The sequence below is a fragment of the Battus philenor genome, unplaced genomic scaffold (genome assembly GCF_028537555.1).
Source record: "Battus philenor isolate CCGP_79_NKW_IND1 unplaced genomic scaffold, ilBatPhil1.0.hap1 SCAF_18, whole genome shotgun sequence".
NCBI classification, from domain to species: Eukaryota; Metazoa; Arthropoda; class Insecta; order Lepidoptera; family Papilionidae; genus Battus; species Battus philenor.
In genome coordinates this window covers 7914879-7933798 of record NW_027181680.1, presented here as the reverse complement: position 1 = coordinate 7933798, position 18920 = coordinate 7914879, and the positions used below count along the sequence as shown (strand labels likewise).

Below are 18920 nucleotides of genomic sequence, written 5' to 3'. Positions count from 1 at the left end.
AAAATCTCACATTTGTAACATATTTTAATGCCAGAAACAGGAGAAACTGAAGCTGTCACCATTTCAAGAATTACCAAGGCGAGATCAACCTTTGCGCACCACCGCCTCTGTACGCCGCTTTACTGTAATCACGAAAATTGGAGAATTAAGCTCATAATATTTCGATCCAACTTCTACACGTGGAAAGCCATATAGGACATAACTCGCCAATTACAAGTTTTCGTGAACCACTGCCTCCGCCGAATTGTCGGTATATACTTGCCCGAGAAAATCACCAACGCTGATCTACAGGAACGTTGCAACAAGGCTCTGATCTTCCAGCATATCAAACATTCAACACACACTGAGGAAAGCCCTAGAGTAGAATAGACTGGCATCTGGTATGTCGTTCTAAGCAGTTCTGACGAAATACGATAATGACAGAGATGAAATAAATAGGGAAGACGTCGAACGAGTTGAAATGCGATTCTTAAGACAGATTGGGATGGTAACACATTATGGGCGCTCCCTGCCCCACGAGTGACATAGAAACATTAGGTCAAGTTAATGTCATAGACAAATGATGGCATTTAGCCGTGGTCATTTACATCTTCGTCGGGTTTGAGGTAGAACAAAGCTGAGGGCGTTTAAACCGGATCTTTTCACAATAACAAAGCTCAAGAGTTAATATATATTACTTATTTCACCGGATTGCTAAATAACATCATTATTATACATTCACTTAAGCAGATTACCACGATTCTTGAGACAGTCCCCGAAATTTGCTTCTTAAAACAACAAAGTTTGTGAACACCTAACCACCTAAACACCTGTGCCATACACATGCCAAACCCGGGGAATCTTTAATAAATTATCATATAATCTTTAATTTTATAAATTATTAATTGCCATAAAACTTAACTATCTAACTTCTCCTATCAAAAATAAGTATAATACATTATGTTGTGTATATTTCTTTGATTCATTTATTTGGAGCTTACATTTCCACTAGCATTTTGGTTATTCCGTTATTTATTTAACGTTTTGGTAAGTCTCCAAGCTGTAAAGCTGTAACTAAACGTCGATTTATCCGTATTTGTGCACATTTCACTGGTCCGTAAATACTGTACTATTGTTCATTGCATTACGCGATAAGAATCGCGATAAACATATCGTTGCATAAGTATGACGTGAGTTCTTTAAAAATAGCGAATAGGCTATCGATAGGCAAATCATTTACCTTACCGACGATCGTATATAGGTTGATTTGTTTTAGGTGTAAAAGTTTTAAAGCGTCAATGCATTCCTACCTATTTTCACCCACAACAGCGAGAATGTGGAATTTCTTCCTGCTTCTTTTCCACAACTGTATATAACACCTTGCGAAGCAGAGTAGAGTAAAAAATAAAATAGATTAAAAAAATAAATAGATAATAAGTTACGTTCAATTAGAACTCTGTTAAAAGTTCCTGTTTTTATTTTATTTTTTATTTTATATTTATTTTTGACGTTTTCCAATGAAGTTTTTTCTTATTATATTATGCTTACTTTATGTTTTATATCTGATAACATTTTGATTATTTTTAATAATTGACAACTAACGAGCTGTACTTCCACCCTTTAAAGTTTTTACACCTATAACCAATCATTCTGTATATGAGTTGTAACTTTCTTCACGACGTAAAAGAGATTTTTTTTTATTGCAGGAGGCAAACGGCGAACTATTAGCCCATAACTGGTCCGTACAAGGTGGACCCCGGCTACTTAATCCGATGTCTGGTGCCAACCGGCAGTGGTCACTTAGCCAGCTCAAGGGAGAGTTCTCAGAGTTATGCCAGTGGCTCACACATGTACAGGAAGAAATATACTCTACTCCTGAAAATCTGGCCAGCAGAAAATTGAGAAAGGTGAGCAATTCTTATAATTTATCATCATATCAGCTCTAAGATGTCCACCAGTTGGAACCAGCTCGAATTCAGTATTTTGCGATGATCTTAGCTAGGTTGCCAATAATTAAATCTCAAGTTAATTATAATTTTTGTTCTGAATAATTTTCATTTTGTTCATATAGATTTCACAAATTTACTTGTATCTGGAGTCCGCCTGCTGCGTTTTACTAAGGCGCGATACAGCTGTTTCTTTAGCACTATAGCAAGTGTAACCGAAAAATACTTTATATAATTAATTATAGAAAAATATTTTATATACATTAGACACACTTTTCATTCATAGTAAAGCATTTATATTAAAGCCCGCGTCGATGTAATAGTACAGCAAATGGGATATTTAATATGGAGTGTTTAATTTACAGAACCGCATGTCGGAACTGATCTCCGTGGAACCACGCCGCACTAAGTTTATCGAGCAAGCTTCCGCCATACTTGAGCGCATTCCGGAGGCGGGAGCTGAGGTAAGCGGTTATTGTAATTAATAATAGATAACAGAACGAATTTAAGATTAATAAGATATATCCTTAAGGCCTCTTGACCACGGCATCAGTTAAATGTATGGCTAAGAAAACGTGCAAGTTTGTACATGTCACGGCAAAGTTATTGTTCGCGACAACGGTTAAGTGCCGCTCAGTTGGGATTTTTTTCTTGTCACGTGCTTACCAAGAATCCGTACGAGAAAGAGATTATTATCACATACTACGTATAAAGAACATACAAAAAGAAAAGAAAAAGACACGGCTTACCGATAAGCGGCCTGTGCGGCGTATACGGCAGCGTTGTGAAGCTTCCACAGTGATCCATACGACATTGATAATCATGCATATGTACAACGAATAAACCATCGACTTTCACAGCGAGAAAATGTCTTTATATTATAGGCTCTACTTCTATTAGGTTTAAAACAAAGCTAATTGACGACATCGCGGTGTTAGCAAATCGCTTTTTTTAGTTTAAACTATTCTATTTGATTTTTTTTATCAAAACTTGATACATGCCGTGTTACCATAAGATTAAGTTTTGTCTACGGTACTTTAAATAGTTCCATTGTTATTTTTAATATTTTAGAAGCATATACATTTCCTTTATGAAACTTAAAAGGAAAGAAGGTTTAAACAAATACATTTGCGCCTATTTAAGCACATTGAAGAATTTCTTGTATATTCCTCGCATTGTAAAATGATAAAATCAATCATCGATAGCTGTTATGCTATAATTCTGTAATCTGTATATAAGAAAAAAAATAATACATTTCGTGAAAACCTACGAAGCGACTACGAAATTATATTCCATGTCTAGTTTTATATTTATAAATGCATGTTTCTTCGCAAACTGTAGTGCGAATAATAATACGTTGTAAAATTAAGTAACCAATAGTCATTAAAGATGCGTATAAAATAAAATACCATAATATTTTATTTTTAATGTCCTGCATGACGTTGTTGCAGGTGACATGGCGAATGGAACACCTGAACGTGAAGTGGGAGAGTCTCAAGCACCTACTGAATCCTGAACAGCAGCAGAACGAAGGGGATTGTTCGGATACAGTTGGTAAGAAGACGTTGTTTTATTGTAACAATTATATCTATAATATTTTTGTTCGATTGTATATAGGTTGATTGGTTATATTTGAAAAAGCTTTAAAGGAGCCAATGTATAGTTTATTTGTAAATTTGTTAGTAAAAAGCATTACAGCTTTTACATCTATTACCAATTACCCGATATAAAGTAATCCCTCTGAAATATGTTACATTATTTTTTTTATCTATTCGACGGGAACAGAAACTTCTGACAGTGCAATGTCTGTAGGTACAGATAGTAGACAATAATTAATTTTTATATGTAGTAAGTCGAATTGTGAAAAAGCTCTTCATGCTATGTTATCATTACGTTATTTATAATATCTGAAATCATTGATTTTTAGAAAGGTGCCATACATTTAATAAACAGTAAATGAATTATACATTAAAAGCTTTTATATGTATAATCAATCGCCCTGTGTATAGTATATATATGTATATATCCATATATATTATCTATGGAAAGGAAATGCATGTCGAATGAACCTCATGACCACAACTTTCCTGACTACATTGTCCTGATGACATTTGACTTTAACTTTAGATCCCGCTCACGAGCTACGATGCCTGCGCCGATGGCTGCACGTGATGGAAGGCCGACTGCCGCCGCCATCGCTCGGCGCGATCTGCTCTGCGCCCTACCACGACCTGCTCAGGAAACTGAAGGAACATCAGGTATGTTCAGCTCTTCAGTAAATTTAAGAAATAAATCGATATCGAAAATGCGGATTTTTTATTCTATTCATAAAAATGTAGATAATACAAAAAAAATCAAACATACTAGATAAAATTAATAAGAGGTTTTTCTTCTTTTATTTAAAAGTGTTAGTTTATTATGCAATTGCTTATTATCATTCTTGTACTTCGTGATCTCTTCTCGAAAAATATCCGATCGTTAGAAAGGATGTCAGCCTCAGAAAATATATTCTATTCAAAATACAGTTTGTTCAGTAAGCATCACCTGGTTTGTAAATGATTTATTATATTATTATGTATTAATTCAAGTTTTAAGGTTCAGATAAATAATAGTTTTGAAGAAGATTACAATCAATTAAAGGTTATCCTTTAAACATTATAGGTGTTTCAATACCGGAATTTTTTAAACACAATTTTCTGTACTTAAAGAACAAACTAGTACAGATAATATCTATGGAAAGATTTATACCATCTTTATGCATATTTTTAAAGTATATCTAATCTAGAAATAAACTTGTCTGGAATATATATAAAAGAAAAAGGAATATATATAAGAATATAAATATTTTTAGTCAGGTTATAATTACCAGGAATGGATTATATGAAATTATATCCGGAAATGGCACCCAAAGTGGGCGGACAACTAATTATAAATATATATTGAACAGAAAAATGGTTCGCAAAATAAGTATATATTTTTTTCAATTTACAATTCATATTTTTACATTTAGTTTTATTTATTAAATATAGATGAAACAAAGTTACATTTGACACGTTGCTTGCCAATAGATTTTATGGTTTTCAATTACATTTCTGTTAAAGATTTCGAATGTAATAGATGTTCTGAGTATTATAAAAATATAGATCGTCATTATTATTTAATTTTACTCCTTTAATATCTGCCAAATCCTTTTCTTGATCCTTATATCAAATGATAAAGTAATATCATATCTAACATTTTAATTGTATGGATTTGTGACTTCGTTGCAATGTATTTCATATTTAAAGCTAATTCGTATTAATAACGAAGCCTGTTTAATCTTTTAACATCAAATGAAATGCATAATTGAATGTTTTGTCATGATAAAACAAACATTAATTCCCCTTGAGACCTTAATATCTGTAAATTTTATGGTTCTATAATGCAACCTTAAAAAAATACATTTTATTATGATATTACTAATTGTCATATGTACAAATGAGTGGTAGTGCTCTGGTATAAAATATCCTGTTTCCCTGTCGGGTACGTTTCTGCATTATATCTAATCCGATCAAACATGATAATACAACATTAGAATAATTGTTTGATTGTATATAGTTTGCATTTTTTGTCGGAGGTTGACGGGCTATTTAAGTGACGAAAACTACAAGAAGTAACTAATCTATAAGAAGCATTCGTTTCTTTCATTTTAAGACCATTTTAAGGTCTTATCCTTAGTTGTGGTTTGCGCAGGACATTCTGTTACAAAACTACGAAGGACACTATTGTTAAGATTTGTTGTTATCGCTCACCTTTTAAAGTGCGACCGCGTCGCCTCATTTGTATTATCACTAATTGGTCTAAAAATACAGTTCGTAGATAAAGGGTTTGAAGTTTAGTTATTTTTAGTATCAGCTAATGGTTGGTCCGGACCGAGTATTCTTGTGCTTTGCTAAATTTATGTCAGTCAAACATTTTTTTTGTGCACATAGTAATTTATTAGTTTGCCAGGAATCTTCCACGCAAGTACAAAAATAATAAGAAAACATGTATAAAATTCTGTAATTTTTACTATCAAAGTTCTTCTGTTTGTTATTATAAAATGATAAAGTTACTTTGATTAAACTAAAAAAATGTGAATTAAAATCTTACTGCTGCTTGTCATTTTACGATGTAAGTAATAAAGTGTTGAAACCGAAGTTCAAGCTTTTGATATATGATATTTATATTATTGGATATTTTGTTTGACATTACAATCTTTTAACATTTATTAACTAAACCTACCTATGAAGTATAACTGGTTAATTTATAATGAAAATAATGGGCAGTTGAAAGATGCTTCCATTTAACGTGGGAGTATTAATATCAGTGCATTTTAGTACTTTTGGGGAATGGCAACAATGTTACACCAAAGCAAAATTACAACTCTTCTACCATCTTAATACTAAATCTACAAACATCATAATAACCGAAGGGATTTGTATCCCTTCTTACCGCTTATACTTAGCTTTCATATAGTATCAACAATTGCGAGAAATGTCAGAGGTCTTGCATTTGTATAGCAAATAAAAAGGTAATATGTGAGAACTTCGCCGATTATTATACCAATATTAGTAATATTGTGTTTAAGATCGTCACTTGGATTTGGAACATAGTATTGGTTAGCTTATTTATCACGAGGGCCAAAATAGGCACAACCAATATTAAAGGGGTTCCTTGTCTGACTGACAAAATCGGTATGACTTAAAGATTGTCACTCAAAACATCCGAATAATGTTTATTTTGTTTGCTATAGGTTCTTTTTAAATTTCCTTAATTTACTTAGTATTTTATTTTCACAAATGGAAATCAAACTACTCGAAGCTCTGGGTACAAAGTATCATTAATTACGTACCATGACTGCCAAAAGATGGATGTCTTATACCTTTCCTTTTTTTGGTCCTAAGGTATACCCATTTCTTTTATATGATTTCTATCAATATTTATGGACACCGATGTTACAATTATCGTCGTTGCTTTCAATACATGACATGGGTTGAACCACAACTAGTGATGTCCAATCACTTGTGGGCTTAGTGCTATGCTGAACCACCAGGCTCACATTCCTCATTTTTTTCTAGTTTTATTATTTCCTCAAATACACGTACACTCTTGTTTATATACTTTAAATTATCCATAATCGTTACACCTTAAAATAGTCTCAAAAGTCTTGAGTCACCAACACCACTACCTGTCTGACCTAGTACTAGAAAATTTGTAATATTTAAGTGTTAAATAATATTTAAAAATTGGTAGCCAGTGTGTTTAGTGTAATAAAGTTTTTTTTTATGAAGATATGTGAAGAATCGTACCCTTATTTCACAGTCTTGTCTGCATCACAATTTTAATGCATAGACATTTTTCGTAATGTCGATAAGTATATTAAATTATGAATATTATATATATATATATATATATATATATATATATGGGCTTCTTAATATACCTTGGTCATTATTGCTACCTCGGTGTTGTAGATTTGTTGCGAGATCGAATCAGACATGAAAAGATCTGCAGTAGGGACATACCGTGCCGAAAGTCGTTGGGGCCGAAAGGTTCTCGAGTGCCGACCATGAACTGATGATACAGTGTGGATAGGCCACCCACTAGATTGACCAAGAACAGTTGAAACCGCGGGAAGTTACTGAAGTTACTGAATTCGGATAACACAAGACCGGTCCTCGTGGCGATTTTTTGGGGAGGCCTATGCCTTGCTTTGGGAGCCTCTAGCTACTGAAAAGAAGAAGGAGAAATATTCTGTATCTCCTTTTTGTCTTCGGGATTGTAAAATTCACAAACAATCAATTGCGGTTGGTATAACGATAATATTGATGATCGTAAAAGGTAGAAAAGAGCGATTGTGTCTTAAACGTAAATCTTAAACGTTTAGAACTATTGCCTTCTACGATCACTATTAATATAACAATATCGTAAAGTTATTTAACGCTTTAGACTTAATTCATACTATTTCCTTTTTATTAAATTTAAATGATAATAAAAAAAAGTACTATAGTGTGTGCCTAAGTGCTAGTCACCTTCTAAGATATGTGGACTGCAGGACGTAGGATGTAAACAAAAGTCAAGCTGTCTGTACATAAATGACCCGTGTGCGTGTTGTCAATCACATTATCCCTGTCTCACCGCACACATGCCTCAGGCCAGCACTACGGCGATTTTTTTAGCAAAACGTTTCGATAGGGGAATACCGTAAATAATTAAATATCATTTCAATAACATTGTTCACCTTTATTCATCTTTATATTCCTTTATACGGAATGCTGACTAAAGTACTAGCAATACTGTGTATGTTAACAGACTTTATTTCTACGTGTTCCATTCATTTCATACTGCCCGAGCAGTAAGCCGCGCCGCCGTGAGATATGATAAGCCGTTGACACGACATTATTCCCATAGCCCACATTACGCACACTTTATTTATATTAGGCTTTATTGTAAAATGATACTTAATCCTTTTGCAACAAAGTTTATATTTATTTTATTCACACTAGGAATCCGTATAGGACCTGTTGCACTATTAACATTAAGATTTAGATCCGCATTATATCTAGTCGTCGCATTTATAACTGTTTCTAGTTTTTTCTAGTCTTTAACATAATACATTTATAAGGTAAATTTTTGTTTAAGTTACTTTTACTTTACGGTGAATTTAATTCGGAGAAATACATTTTGGCAATTCTGCTGAAACAGTTATCATTAAACACATTTTAACAGTTATATTATGTAATGTTTGTATAAAATATCATGTAAATATAAGGTTATTACTTTATATCCATAAGATACAATTAAAATTAAACATTGTGTTGCGAAAGTAGAAGAAAAAACAAATTTTTATCTAAAAATCCTTTTCAGTTTGCAGTCTTATTTGTCTTTCCTCCTACCACCCTGTTTATCACTATAACCAATTTATCATATAGTAAATACATTCATACTAGTGATTTTATAAAAACTATTTACAAACTAATGTTGGCGATAATTCAAGCATCTTACGATTATATATAGAGTTATTAAATTTAAACTATAAAGAGCACGCTTTCTAGTTGATGGAGAAATTAAACCCTAGATTTATCTTTAGAGTTGAAAAATAATAGTATTTTTTCTTAAGAGAAGGACAATGATTAGATAAATATGGATCTTTACTAATGGTACGAAGAAACCTTTAAGATTAAAACCCTAGTGTCTGTGGTATTTTGTTAAGTACTAACACGGTAAGGGCGCTAAGCGGCTGCGAAGCCGTCCCATAAATCGGGACCGATTAGGCGCTCTCAAGTTCGTAACGAATTTATAGTGTGCAATAACACTACATCAATACCACATTATTGAGGCAACGCGAACTGACTGCAGCTCGCGTTCACAAATGGCTGCTATAACTCTGCCGACACCGCCTGTTCTTAATTAGCTTGTGAGAGAGCGTAGGATTCTATTAGGCGCCGTGTAAAATTGTATTTGCCTATCTTTATAGTCTATTGTGATTCGACCTGGCCTAGTTTCGTTAAATGTCTTTAATATTTCTTTGGTATTGTATCGGTTCTTGTGATATTGCAGGAATAAAGCGTTTGTGTCGAATAATATTTGACACGTATTGCCAGGATTATTTCCTATGTTGATTTCGTTATATTTCACCATTATTTTTCGGCTCTTTGTTTTAGCTTCGTCTTAGCTTTTCATTCCCCTGTTTTATCTATGGTAGTTACTATTTAAATGATGCGATTTAAATGAAAAATAAGAAGATAAGCAACAGTTTTGCTCTTCGTTGTCATTATAATCCTGGACTTGCTCAAATAGGTTTCTGCGGGATACTAGCTCTTTTGAAGTCTCAAGTTCACCCAGAGAGAAATAGAGAGAGGGATCCCAAATGAGATCTGCAGAAAAACCATGATCACCAAGGTAGTCTAAACAATTGTTCGTTTGAAGTGGCAGCGGGCACATTGCTCGTGTCCTCCAGTGACGACCACAAGCCGGAACACGCAGCGTGCGTAGCAAGGTGGACCGACGACATAACTAATGTCGCGGAATGTCGCCAGGTGCGGGTAGCGGCCGCTCAGCATTACAACGAAGATTCCTATTTTTTACAGTGTGTTTAATTTTTAGGTTTGTCCTAATGTCTTATTTTATCTATCCTAATTATTTTGTTTTATATATTGTCTTGTTCAAAAAAGGGTATTATAGTTTTTAAGTGTCTGAGTAAAGATTTGTGACTACGTTATTTTTGTAATCTTCTTTAGATTTTGCATTTACATAACGTAAAACAAATATCGTTGCTCTGAGAAGAGACTTTCAAGTTACTAATTTCAGAGTTGGCACAGTCTCTATTCGTTTAATTTTACAGTTATCACAATTTTTCAATGCGATTGAAGTAAACTGGTACATGTATATATGTACCTAAATTGCGATTTTAACGGCATGCATATTGGCACTCAAATAAAAATACTTTGTCAATATAATAAAAATAATGATCTGTTTCTTGTAAATGTTTCTGTTAAACATACTGACAAGCGCTATGTAAGGCGCGCAAGCAATACGTATGGCTGCACACAGAATCCAGTAATATACTTGCGTTGGATACATCAAAGCGGTGCCCTGTATATCCTTGTTTCGCTTCATGTTGTTACACGATTTCCTCATAAGTGTATTTTAGTGTTTGTTTACATATTTTTATTACCGTCTACAACCTTCATACAGTGAAGTTCTTCGTATTCATGTTACAGTAGGAAATAAATTATAACTTCCTATACTTTCTTTAAAATTTCTTTGAATTTTAAATTTGACTCAATGTAGTTCTAACCAAACAGTGTTTTGAAGTCCAACAAGGCGTCGTTTTTTCAAATTTTTTTTGAAATAAACCAATAGTATTTTTAAATTTTTATAAATGAGCTATAATTTTTTTGAATATGAACTTATAGGCTTGATTTATTCAGTTATTCGGATATCTTATTGACATATTATAGTTTTGAAACTTGGCGATGAACTATTAAACACATTAACAGTTCGTTATTAATATTCATTAAATTTCTCTCGCCTTTTTATCTGTATATGGAATGAGACCAAATACCATTTTACCTTATAGAATATTTCACATATCAATAACGTAGAATTTCTCTTTTCTTTTAGCATTATCATTATTATTTTATCCCGCGGACATTCAGACTTCAAGTTCATTTACTTTTAACATGGTCAAGTCCAGTAAACTTAAATTAAATTGTCTACCTAATTGTGAGTAAACAAAAATCTTAGTTAGATCAATAGTCTAGTACCTACTCTTGTTTATTCAGATTGTTCTTCACCACGGTAATGTAACAGGGGCAACTTAACTGTAACTAACTTTTTTTTATGCTCACCCACTAAAAGATGTTGGTAACAATCTTTATTCTTTATCTAATTAATTCATGATTTAAGAGATATTTATTATAATTTATCGGTATAATCGAAGAGAAAATCAAATCATGGCCTTTAAATTAATCCCATTACTGTTGCATTTACAATTAAGTTATCGTTGTCAACTACGGAACATCTTTACGTCCAATATTCCTAAGAGCTTTAGACGAAGGTTTACAACTAACTAGTTATGTCTTAATGCACTGAAACGTGGTCTCTCACTTCAGGCTATAGTGGCAAGTCCATTCACCTAACGAACCGGAGAGGGCTACCTCTCCGGCTCTGAGGAGATCCATAGACGTACGGAACTTACCGAGATAGTCGATAGAATTGGCAAGTTGTAGTGGCAGTGAGCCAAGTAGCGCGCAAAAAAAATAGCTGCTGAGGTCTTAAGATGTGAAGGTCACATTCCGCTAAGGGCAGTAAAAAATCCATCCGTAGACGACCTTGTTAGGGTCATCTGAAGACGTTAGTTGCAGACCGTTTCAAATAGGTCTTTTTCGTAAACTATTAAGCAAGTTTGTCTAGCAGTTGATGTTCCTATAGCTGAAAAGATGACGATCATGCTCAATGCTCAAAAAATAACATGTCAAGATATCGAATAAAAGTTTTCTTGGAAATTTTATCATGCATATTTTGAGCGATCATCTCTGCTTGCGTCTTTCATATAAATGTTGAGTTGTTAAACATCTTACGCTAGTCAAAATAAAGAAATTTAAAAAAAATGCACACAGCATATAATGTTTAGACAACGACATTATTCTTCATGGTCCAAATATCGACTTGTATATAAGTATTTATCAAAGTATTATTTTTAATTAATCTTCAGAACAATTTGTTTTGAATATAATTGGAGTATTAAAATCTAACATTTTTCAATATTCCATATAACGAGGTAACTAGTTATATTCAAATTGCCTTTGATTACACCCATAATTCCATAAGTAGTCATTCCGTTAATGGTAGTTGAGCTTGTAATAAACAACGTTGGCGTAATGGAGATGTGGGCCCCGTTCCTGGCTCCTTATTGAATAGATAGTTTTTTCTTCAAACAATCATTAACATACTAGATATGTTAGAATTAATCACAGGAGTTAACCATTTTTTTCAGCATATATTTTGTTTAAATATATATGTTCCAAAATAAATATTGTGTTATTTTGTGATAAAAAATTAAAGTTTGAATTCCTTTCTTTTCAAATTAAAAGTTTAAATTCAATCATGGCAAAAGGGTATAAGAAGTTGTTAGACACAATTTTATATGTATAAGTTAAAATAGCCATTAAAAATACCACAGGTACGCAAGGCAGCATAGCAACTATAGACAGATAGATACACTGTTATATTCTATTGCACATAAGTGCTTTAGTTTTTATATTTATTGCACTACCGTTTTCAATGTTATACTGTATAGGAATTAAAGTCGGGTAATTTTATTTTTGTTAATTAATACATTATAACACGTTCCTCATTCTTCTCCAGTAACGTTTGTATAGAAAATCTATTTATTTCCTTTTGCCGTGTGGATGTCAGCTAAGATTGGATTTTGCGGAATTCAATCCACAAGGATATTTGAAGGATCGGATAATTAGGCCGCTAGTTAAAAAAAATGAATGTTTCTGTTATTTTACGCTACTCGAAGCAGGCAAGGAACAGCTAGAGATATATAAGAATACGTTTCCGGAGCGATTGTGCATCCGAACCGACGTGTACGTTTAAATTAACTGGAACTCATTATTCATCGTCGAAACCGAACACCATAAAACTGTCTCGTCCGAATGAAAATGTCTCGGTCTCGGCGTATCGATTTCTAAACGATGTTCTACAGCGGGCGGTAATTACTGCGTCAAAATTAGGTGCGTTGTCGGGCGTCGGTAAACAAACGGTAGAGATAGTGCGGCTAAGTGATTAACGAGTGGGTAATGGTGCGGCCCCGACCGGTAGCGGCTTTCGCTCCCGCGGGCGGACCGCGACACGCTTCGCGATTTATGCGACTATATTTATGTTTTTAAATCTAACTAAAGCATCTTAGACACCGCTCTCCGGTTTTGCATTGATCAAGACATAATTTCTTTAAAGTCTATAATTTTAAAGAAATTTCATATTGACTATAAACATATAATGGTACAGCTTTATTTTGTCATAGATTATTAACGTCTCATTTCATAATCTGGTACACGTGTTTGATGCTGAGACAAATAACAAATTTAACAAACGCTTTTAGTAAGCTTCTCTCAGATTTTGAAGTGATCGAAACATAATTTTTTTTAATGTTTAGCCAACATTTACAAAAGACATACCAATGATGCGATTAGTTGTTGCTTTACTTAGTAGAAACATCTTAAACTTTTGCTATTTAATTGATCATTAACGTATGTTTTAATTAATTTGGTAAACATATTTAATGGTGATACACAATGTAATTGACATATTTTATCTAAAAGTCGATCGCGGAGAGAGTAATATAGTAATATTTAATTTGTTAAAGAGTTATAATATTTAGGCGCAACAACGCACCAGGTATTTTTTTTTCTTTTTTCATCTAAAATAGCCATGATTTATTGTCGCTGTAGAGACAGTGCGGTCGATTACTAATCAATATTTTTTACTATTCGTGCTTAAAATTATATACTTTTTTAAATGTTGTTTTGGTTACAAATTAAAACCTTATAGAAAAAACGAGTCATTAATGACTTACGAGTAAACTGTATTTACTACTACTAACTGAGTAACTTGTATTCTAATAAATCATTTCAATGAATGTAACAAGTGGACTAATTAAGAACGTTTTTGATGTACTTCTCTATATCGTTGCTTACTTTGCTTCTTACAGAAAGAAAAGAGCTAAGTTAGCCTTGTCTAAATCATTAAAGCATGGTGTTCCCCTTTATTCAAATGTAGGAGGCTGCATAACGGCGTTTTTTATTCGTATCCGTCTATGATCTCACCGCAAAGTGTTTTTGCGCGTGAGATAACGCCATTATTGTTGAAGAAATCTACCGTGAATGTGACCGCCTCGACGTGGCCGCTGCGTTCCGAATCGACCACGAGTATGTTCTGCGCCAAGATTGTAATCGGCTGTTTAGAGAGACATTAAGGATAAACTAACCCTAATTCACTCTAAATTATATCGCAGAAACATTACATATTCTGACTTTCATTCCTTCGTCATCTTTTTATAAATTTTTATTTAAGTACTAAAATGATTAGTATTTTATAAATACCTGTTTAATATTCAATGAAAACTTACTAAATACACTTTGGCGAGTTTCGATGAAAAAAAATGTTGAATGAAATCAGTTCGCTAATTACGAGCTTCCACCTATAAAGCTTTGTTATTTAAACGAGATGTGAGAGTCGCATTATTAGTGCTGACAATATCCTGAGAAACATCACATTTGTAATCACATTGTTGCGTGGTATCAGACGTGTCATCGGCTTAGGGTTTTACTACAAAGTAAATATTGTGCGAGACTGTCGAAGCGCAGCCGAGGTACAGTTCGCAGCCGTCGTTTAGCGCGATGTAGGTGAACGTCGGTCAATAATTCTCCGAGCGACGACGCGCGATAGTATCGCGCCCTCTGGTAGCGCGCGCTGCCGATAGCCGCGTCCACGAGAAATTTATTACACGAAAATAAATCGAGCGTATTTATAATCTATAATTGCACCTTCGGCATTTGAGTAAGTGGGGCGGAACGTATTTGTCGCGCGCTCCGAGCGGGCGCGAGCGGCTTTTGTAATATTAAGCTATCGGCAAACGGTTGGTTTGTTAGTACTATTGTTTGTATGGATTTAATCAACGAGATTAATATGTAACTCGTGCGTATACTCGATGCGTCTCGTGCTCTATAGTAAAACGCGCAATTTTCTTTATCCTATCATCAATTCAGTCGTAGGACGTCGATGGGACATAAATTCCCATAGATTTGTGATAAGCTCAGTTAGCGATGCTTTCAACGTCTTCCGATAGATAACCTTCACAAAGTCGTCTATTGCGCCTTCTGGGTATACGTTCTACGCAGCGGTTGCCGGGGTCTCCGCTTCAGAACGCCAGGTTCATGCGGCCGTCTGCACTACACGCTTCCTGGCGTGCCGAATGTCATTTCAAGTTGCAATTCGTTGAGATATGTCGTTTACTTTCTTGTACAAATACTCACTAACATTCAAAAATAATGATTATGAAAATTTTTAATAATATTCTTTACTCAAGAATTACCAGCATTGTTTTCATTCTGAAATAAAATTATAAATGCAGTGATTTTAACTGTAATTTGTTGCGCTTAGTATTAGATAAATTAATTATTCTCATTTAAATCTGATAAAAAGTAAGTACTATTTGCGTATCTAATAACTGGAGTTAATATCATACGACAACCAATAATTTATCACCAGTGGTTGTTAATCTCTTACCACCATCGTAGCCTGTGTTCAAAGCTGTCTGTACCATAATCTGCCTGTAAATTTAGAAAGCCAGTCGAAAGCTGAACGCGTAACATGAGATAATGTGATGTGGTAAAAATTTCCCCACAATACGCGCCTATAGAGCCTCCGGCAACCCGAGTGAGGTATGGCTAGGGAAAAGCAGTTATCTTGACTTTGCGTATAAATCTGCTCTACCCACGGAAATTAAATGTAGCCATAATTGTAATTTTCACACGTTCTAGTGTTGTAACACTAAGAACTTGTACATGTGTATAGATTGAGTAAATAAATTACAGAAAAATTGTGGTACAATTTATAAAATAAAATTATTTTATAAATTGTACATTTTAATTATTTACTTAATTAATTATATTGTATAAACAACACATCTTAAATATCATGATGAATGCAAATTTCACCATGTTACATTTTACCAAATATAATACAAAATTCTAAGCAGCATCGTGTTTGAGATACAAGTTATTGAACAAAATTCCTATGTGTGATAGAACATGATAACATTTCGACATTACTGTTTAACGCACCTGCTGGACCACCTAGACAGCCTCTTCCTAATGAGACCCTGTGGGTACACCACCTAGACAGCCTCTTCCTAATGAGACCCTGTGGGTACACCACCTAGACAGCCTCTTCCTAATGAGACCCTGTGGGTACACCACCTAGATAGCCTCTTCCCAATGAGACCTAGTAAGCACACTAACTAGAAGGTGTCTTAATAAAGATACTTAACTTCTGCACCAATCAAAATATCTGTTTCTAAAGAGACCTAGTGCATGGGTAGATCAACAAGATTGCCTGTGACTAAAAAGACCCAGTGGGTACACCAACTAGACAAGCTTCAAAGAGACCTACCATGTGTAATTCATTCTATTACATTGAGAAAAAATGTTTTAGTTAATCAATTCCAACATTTAATTATTTATTTCCCACGAGGACGGGTTCCCTATAAGCACATTATAAAGCCAATAATATAATATTACAGTCAATTCAGATGTCGTGCATCAAACATTATGCGGCGGAGATGAAACAGATATTCGCAATAAATTTCCTTTGAACCATTCGTAAGCTTTTAATTCCCAATTACCGGCGAGCGGGGCCCTATCTTCCACCGTCGGCAGCGGGCCGAAGGGTCAGGCGTTACTTCGCTACCCATCACATGCTCGTGGCTTAGGCATTAACTCGTTTCCGAACACTTGCCTGTTTTCGCCAACTGTTCTAAACTTTCACTTGCAGTTTAGTTAGAAAATCTAAATTATTTCCATTTAATAACGCCAGTACTTCATTGTAGTTTTCATTTTCGATTTCTACGTACATTTACGTCATTGTAAATTTGCAATGTAAACAATTGTTAAAAGTTATAAAGTATTAGTTGTAATGACCTTTAAAAAAGAAGCGGTAGATGTAAGTATCTTTAAATTACGTGAAAAGAGCTAATGCGGAGTCGATATTATCTACAATTAGAACGTAATAATGCAATATTGTTTATTTATTACTTTCAAAGTATTTACTGTATCGAATCAAATTCATAACGCAATATTTACTTATAATGTTATTTCACGTTGAAAACGTAAAGAGATGTGCCAACAGTTCCGACTGCGTCTTATCTTCAACAGAGATTTGTCTCTGTCTTCACACTGCTTTTGAATTCTAATATAATTACCACGTTAGTTAATTCACGTTCCCAGTGTTAACTCTGTCACCATCCGTTAATCTGCTTAGGAATTTTAGTACTTAACTAACGGCATCGTTAGTTTGAATTCGTCTTTCGCATCCAGTGCTAGCCAGGCTTCGGATAGCATCAACACGACCATATTTAGTCTTATCGCACTAATGGGCGTTTGCTCGCGTTAGGCCATAGTTTGGATTAAATTAATTAAACTTTCACATGCTTCACACCCGAGACCTGTTCCGTTTCAGTATTTCCCAGTATGTGTGTGGATTTTATACCTTTTCGTGACTTTCTCAATGAAAGGCTACAATGTATTTTTATAACCATACTTTCAAACATGTTTCAACAATGACCATTTGTACGTAATTAGAAGAACGCCAGACGAGCCAAATTTAATAGAAATTACACTATGATTGAGCAATCCCTTTGTTGACATTTTCCAACTAAAAACTACGAAGGTTCCAAGCGAGCGCTTATTTGAGAAGATCATACAACCAACTAAGACGGTTTTTTCGATTTTGTGGCCATTACTCTAATATCATTAATAGAACAGTGAAGCTATTGATTCCCAAGTTCGCGTAAAGGGGTGTTTAGGCTATGGTAGAATAATTAAAGTTTTTTATTTAAAAATTTATTAAATTTATTGCATGGTAATTCAGGGACATTACATGGTAGTGTATTATCGAACATAGTTGCCAACAAAAGAGTTTATTTTCTGAAGTAAAACTGAACTTCTTTAGTCGTCTCTCTAGTTCTTTTTTTTTCATTAGCAATAATGTAGTGTATATGTTAATTACTTTGATAGTTGGTTTGTTTTGGTAATCAAAGAACATGTGGGTAACATTTTTGATGGAATGTCAACTATCCATTGTTACACATTTATGTAATAATATAGTCAAAATACAGTGCTGCTTATATAATTAATTTCGATGTCGCAAGAGTGATTAATGCGCTAACATCGCCTGTACGCAAAGTGAGCTATTTATTCTGCTAACAATAGTATTGAATTTGTAATAAACCGAGTTTGTTGAAAGGGTACGCTGATAACGCTAATATCGTATTGCATATCGATCGACTCTTGAATTATTTATTCAGCCGTTGCGACCATTTGGATACGACGGCCCGGCTAGGATTACCATGTTAAAATAACTATGGAGAAATTTTATAAAATTTGTAATCCCGTTTAAAATAAACTTTTATTACAAAAAATTTTGCGTGTGTTAAGACGGATGCGGCTAACTAACTTCCTATATTTATAATTCGTAGTTGTTTTACTTATTCTGTTACGGTGAATTTTCGACATTCGAATGTATATACTATATACCTACAACATATGTATAAGATGATGTTGATAAGCTTCTGACAACAAATTTATTGATCAAACTATATTGCGTTAAACGTTGTTACCTCATGTATATTGATGAAGCGTGTATCAAAATATCAATATCAAGTAAAAATAGTTCTCATTTTTT

At 33.9% G+C, this 18920-nt stretch overlaps 1 protein-coding gene across 3 annotated transcripts in view; it reads left to right on the top strand.

Moving 5' to 3' along the window:
* Positions 1 to 18920, top strand: part of klar (klarsicht) — a 297221-nt gene that overhangs the window by 114616 nt on the left and 163685 nt on the right. For all 3 annotated transcript variants that reach the window (XM_068763775.1, XM_068763773.1, XM_068763774.1), the window contains exons 5-8: positions 1686 to 1886; positions 2291 to 2389; positions 3377 to 3479; positions 4053 to 4183. In XM_068763775.1, coding sequence (XP_068619876.1) covers positions 1686 to 1886; positions 2291 to 2389; positions 3377 to 3479; positions 4053 to 4183 — 534 coding nt within the window. The remainder of the gene's footprint in view (positions 1 to 1685; positions 1887 to 2290; positions 2390 to 3376; positions 3480 to 4052; positions 4184 to 18920) is intronic.